Below are 5,670 nucleotides of genomic sequence, written 5' to 3' on the forward strand. Positions count from 1 at the left end.
AATGAATAAAAATAAACCTCGTAGACAGTGAGCTACATTTGATTACAATATTCTCCACTTTTCTTTTAACCGATTGGATTTCTCTTTTGTGGTCACTTTTTTTTAGTTTTGCTGCTTAATTTTTCAGTTTCAGTTCTGACACGATGCTCTCACATCAGTGGGTGTAACGTCACCGCGTTGGCCAATTACTTGTTGAGGGTCAGGTAGTCTCAGGACAACATGACGACACGGGGCCGGACACAGGATGGTCTCACAGTACCTGGCTAAATAGTGCGTTAGCTTTAGCTTTCAGCCGATTAAGGCCAAAACAAACGTCACGTTACTGCGTCACATAATTTAAATTCATGTATATTCAGCAGCCAGTGTATCTATATGGTTATTTTGTAATTAAGCAACAAAACTGAAACAAAGTGACTGCAAAAGAGAAATCCCAATCAGTGAAAGAAAAGAGAGAATATTGTAATCAAATGTAGCACTCTTGTATAGTTTTATTGTGAGTTCTGCTTTCACTTTATTTTTATTCACTTTCAATTTTTTTTCTTTGATTCTTGGGAGATTTTGTTCAATTATTATGACACAAATTTAATCCCATACAAATTCAGGGTTTGAGAATAGGGCATATTATATGTTGAACAGATTGTAAAGCCCCTTCAGGCAGATTTGTGATTTGTGATATTGGGCTATATAAATGAAAACTGACTTGCCTCGACGATGTGGAGTTTTAAAGACACGGGCATTAATCAGACAGGGTGGGTTTAACAAGAGATGATATTGAACTGCATTATGGGAAGTGTAGGATGCAGTGATTTTGTAGTTTGAACCAAACTACGGATTAACGGCGCCTTCAATTCAAGTCGTAGGTTGGAAATTTCCAAGTTGAAATTTCTGAGCTTGTAACGTTCCACAATTCACGACATCAAATGAAAACAATCAACATGGCTGACCACGGGGAACTTGTCTTCTTATGGTGGGCAGAATATGAATATTTGTAAAGTTTCCAATTAATTTTGACATCACCACACAGACAATCATCTTATTTTATTTACAGGAGAAATGACTGTATGGCCTTAAGTTGATTACTTACCATTCACAGTGTTCTGCTTCTCTTTGAAGTCTGAGTGCGTGAAATTGGCCCGACCAGTCTTCTTCGAGAGCTCACTAATTAACACATTATACCTCGTTTGTTTGATCCAAAACAAAAGCCAAAGGGAGTCACTGCACCCGGTTAACAAACCCCCTGTAAAACCGTAACTTTTCCTCTTAACAATCCAGCTTTTGTACAGATTTAACAAACAAGACAGACTGTAAAATGTTAATTAGTGAACTTTACTTTGTGGATGGAGCCACGCTAGCTGTTTCCCCCTGTTCTCAGTCTTTATGCTAAGCTAAGCTAATTGTCTTCTTGCTGTAGCTTCGTATTTGACAGACAGATACAAGAGTGGTCTCTCAATGTGTCAAGAAGTATATTTCCCCAAATGTTGAACAATTTCTTTAATGATAAATGTGAAACTGAACCCACTGTGTATAATAATAATAATAATAATGATAATATATCAACCAGCATGTTCTGAATGTACAACAGTGTGCAGCTGAGACAGAAACACAGAGAAACAGAGAACACTGAGTTCGTTTGTGCGTGCGTGGGTGGTGTGTTTTTTCTTTCCTCCTTTCTTTCTTTTTTTTGGGGGGGGGGAGGGAGGGAGTGATTCATGTGCGTGTGTGTGTGTGTTTTACACCTGGGGAGACTCACTCGTTCCCCAATATGCAGCAAACATGAATCAGGGTTCAAGGTTGCTCTGATGCCACCTGAGAGTCTGTGAATGAGCACTTTTACAGGGTAACAACACGGGGCCCCTGCACATGTTATTCAAGTCATGCCAGCTTTGAGAGGGCGTTGTGTGTGTGTGTGTGTGTGTAACGAGTATGTGTGTTTGTATGTGTGTGTGTGTCTGTGTAAATGAGAGCAGGGAAAGAAATATGCAAGAGGTGGTAAACCCATCAACTTATCTAGCTAAATCAAATCAGATGTTGGATTTTACAGCTTATGGTGAAATTAGTCATCAAAATATTTTACTCCTTGTTTTTCCAGTGTTTCATGCGCTTGTTATGAACTTTTTCATTCTTGTGAAAGCTGTAACAGTTTAGAAAATCAAAATTTGGCCACACAGAATGATCTGGAAGCCTATAAACTGAGTGACAGGTGTTTTTATTAACATGTTTGAGAGGAATATTAAAAAATTTCTGCAAGACTGAGGCATCCTGCAAAACTCAAACTAACCTTTGATGTAATTCTAGAGGTTTTTTATGAGCGTTGGATGTGCCATTATTAAATAAGCACATGTGATGAGAACTTACTGAAAATGCCCAGTTACCCCCCTTCACCCCTCCACAAAGAACACACACTCCAAAACACAAACAAAGCACACACACACACACACACACACACACACACACACACACACACACACACACACACACACACACACACAATCTGTCAAATATTTGCCCACGGTGCAGAAGTGTGGCAGTAGTAGCCTATTTGCTTTGCCAAAGTTTCGCTTCTTCCGGTCGCGGGTCGCTCTGAAACACGGTTCAAGCGAACCGCGTCACCTCCACTGTGGCCTGTGTGTTTATTTATAAAGCGAGGGGGGGGGGGGTGTTGGGTGGGGGTAGGGGGGCAAGGGCACTTCCTCGGTCTATCTGGGGTCATACGATCCTCTCAACGTGGATCCATAAATGAATGGTGGGCTCGACGGCCACACCATGCTGCACCGATCCCTGATTGGTTCAATGCACGGCAGGAATAAACACTCTCAGGGTATATATATTGCAGCAAGGTGTGACACTTCCAAGAAACGAGAAACCCCCTAGATAATAAAGAAGAGCTTCTGTTAAACATTAGATTACTCCGCTTTATTTTTTTTCTCTTTACAAATCTACAAATTTGAGGATGAGGGCGCAGATCCAAAAAGTTCCTCAAATTGTTGAGTTGCTGAAAAAGAAGTCTGTGGGGCTGCAGCACTTCAAACCAACATCCTCAGTGTGCGTCTTGGAGGAGAAGGATGCTGTGGAGGCTGCGCGGTGCCCTCACGCTGCCTCCAGAGCGCACAGCCTGGACGCGATCCCGGGACCCACCAACTGGCCCCTGGTCGGCAGTCTGGTCCAGCTCCTCCGGAAAGGAGGTCTGACAAGACAACACGAGGCCCTGGTAGAGTAAAAACTTGTTCTCTAGTTGTCTTTTTTTTTCCTCTGGGAGATTACAGCCTGTTTTTTTCAGGCGTTGCTACAACAAAAAAAAATACTTTAAAAGAATGAAAAAACACTGTCGATTATATTTTAATGTAAGATCTATTTCTCTGAGTGATTCATGACTATTTTTTATTCTGATTTAGGTTGATTATCACAAAAAATTTGGCAAGATTTTCCGGATGAAGCTGGGCTCTTTTGAGTCGGTGCACATTGGCGCACCTTGCTTGCTGGAGGCGCTCTATAGGAAGGAGGGAAGTTACCCTCAGAGGCTTGAGATCAAACCCTGGAAAGCATACAGAGACCTCAGAGACGAGGCGTACGGACTCCTCATCCTGTAAGTAGGGTTTCGAGTGCTTTTTATTCAAAGAATATGACTATAACTCGTCAGGACGTAGCTTGAAGTGCAAGCAGATCTTAAATGTTTCGTAGAAAAGCGCACTGAGTTGAAACTCTCGGTTTTCAGGGAGGGGAAAGACTGGCAGAGAGTGAGGAGCGCGTTTCAGCACAAACTCATGAAGCCCACAGAAGTGGTGAAGCTGGATGGCAAAATAAACGAGGTAAGGATCTGAAACATAAGATAATATGAGATTGTGTTCACAAAGATTTCGGCTATCGGTGATTGATGAGTGACTGTTTCTGTTGAAACAAACAGGTGTTGCTGGACTTCGTTAGCAGAATTGGAAAAATAAACGCCAATGGGAGGATTGAAGACTTGTACTTCGAACTGAATAAATGGTCGTTTGAGAGTAAGTTCAGCTATTTTATTATATATTGAGTCTGCAACTAACGATCATTCTTTTAATATCAGTTCATCTGCTAATTATTTTCTTGATTAATCGTTTTGATCTATAAAATGTCTTAAAAAAATCTCACGATTGAGAAGCTGGAACAAGTGAATGTTTGGCAGTTTATCACATTATCGAGATAGTTGCCAAAACATTTTCTACTAATCTATTAATTGATTAATTGTTTCAGCTCTACTGTTCAGTATTTGATCTGTACAAAACAATTAGATGTATTAAATGTTTTTAAACATATGTAATGTAATTTATATATGGGGGGGAGTTAAAAAAGTGGATGATTTGTGATGTATTGTAATGAAATTTCATTCTTCAAATCCAATTAAAATGAAAAATCTTACTGAAGCTGTATGTACATTCAGCTCAGGCTCTGAATCTCATTCTTTGCTCTTTTTTTCTTATTCAGCCATTTGCCTCGTCCTCTATGACAAGAGATTTGGTCTGCTGCAAGAAAAAGTCAACGAGGAAGCCATGAACTTCATCACAGCTGTGAAAACGGTGAGTCTGCCTGTTATTCCTCCTCTCATAGCAGCGTTGTGTACTGTAGGAGAGGACCCGTCATGATCTGTGAGAAACTGAGCCTGTAGAAACAGCCTAGTTCACCAGGTTCACCTCAGCTGAGGTCAGCTGAACTGCAGCCAGCGATGCAGCAGACTCTTTGTATTTACTGGGATTTACTGGGGCAAACCAATATCACCCACAGTCAACAGATAATAAGTGTAGGCTCACAAAGGTCTCACAGGGCAGCGGGTGCAAGAATAGACCTCGTAAAAGAGATTGCATCAAAGATTTTCACTGGTGAGGATGATTAGATTTAACACCTAACACCTCCTTTCTCTCTTTCTCTTTAGATGATGAGCACCTTTGGTATGATGATGGTCACACCTGTGGAGCTCCACAAGAGCCTCAACACCAAAACATGGCAGGACCACACTGCTGCATGGGACCGCATTTTCAGTACAGGTACAAACACAGAAATAAAATTACACTGCACCACAGAACAACAAGATTACAGCCTCCTCCCTCGAGTCTTATTTCACAGAGTGCTAGTACAGTTTGTCTCCACTCCTCCCCATACCAGTTTGAGTTGAAATCCAGTCAGACGATAGATAGAGAAGAACAGAGGGAGGGTGAATTTGAACCTGGTGCCTCGGAGCTTTGTGTACTTGGCACCCTGTGTAAAAAGCAGCCAGAGTTGTAGTAAACTGCATGACCTAAGAGGGAGAAATCTGCCAAATATTTGTAGTGGCAGGAGGTGGGGGGTGAAACACAGAGGGAGGAAGAAGATGATGCTGTTTACGTGGCTCACACACCACACACAAACACACACACATATGGTCACAAACTTCACAAGACAAAAGTACTTGTCAGTTCTGTGAGAGAAAGTGAGATTTATAATTAGTTTAGTTCAGGTATTCTGAGAAGCAGCAGACTGTCAGTCAGTCAGTCATTTAGTTCGTTTTTTTGTGTCATGCGTTTTAAATTACGCTCAACTCTCGTAAGCTAAATCAGATAAACAGACGGGGGATCAAACAAGGGCAACAGTGAGGCCATGAGCTTCAGGATTCAGATCATATGGACAAAATGTCATGTAAGGATAAAACATTAGATCTGACGTATT

At 41.2% G+C, this 5,670-nt stretch overlaps 1 protein-coding gene across 1 annotated transcript in view; it reads left to right on the forward strand.

Moving 5' to 3' along the window:
* The first annotated feature begins 2,772 nt into the window (after nucleotides 1–2,772).
* The window catches only part of cyp24a1 (cytochrome P450, family 24, subfamily A, polypeptide 1), a 5,807-nt gene continuing 2,909 nt past the window's right edge, over nucleotides 2,773–5,670 (forward strand). The window contains exons 1-7 of the mRNA XM_067586045.1: nucleotides 2,773–3,208; nucleotides 3,393–3,583; nucleotides 3,713–3,806; nucleotides 3,902–3,995; nucleotides 4,456–4,547; nucleotides 4,901–5,129; nucleotides 5,553–5,593. Of these exons, the coding sequence (XP_067442146.1) occupies nucleotides 2,951–3,208; nucleotides 3,393–3,583; nucleotides 3,713–3,806; nucleotides 3,902–3,995; nucleotides 4,456–4,547; nucleotides 4,901–5,129; nucleotides 5,553–5,593 (999 nt within the window). The 5' untranslated portion in view covers nucleotides 2,773–2,950. The remainder of the gene's footprint in view (nucleotides 3,209–3,392; nucleotides 3,584–3,712; nucleotides 3,807–3,901; nucleotides 3,996–4,455; nucleotides 4,548–4,900; nucleotides 5,130–5,552; nucleotides 5,594–5,670) is intronic.

This window comes from Thunnus thynnus, chromosome 4 (genome assembly GCF_963924715.1).
Source record: "Thunnus thynnus chromosome 4, fThuThy2.1, whole genome shotgun sequence".
NCBI lineage: Eukaryota > Metazoa > Chordata > Actinopteri > Scombriformes > Scombridae > Thunnus > Thunnus thynnus.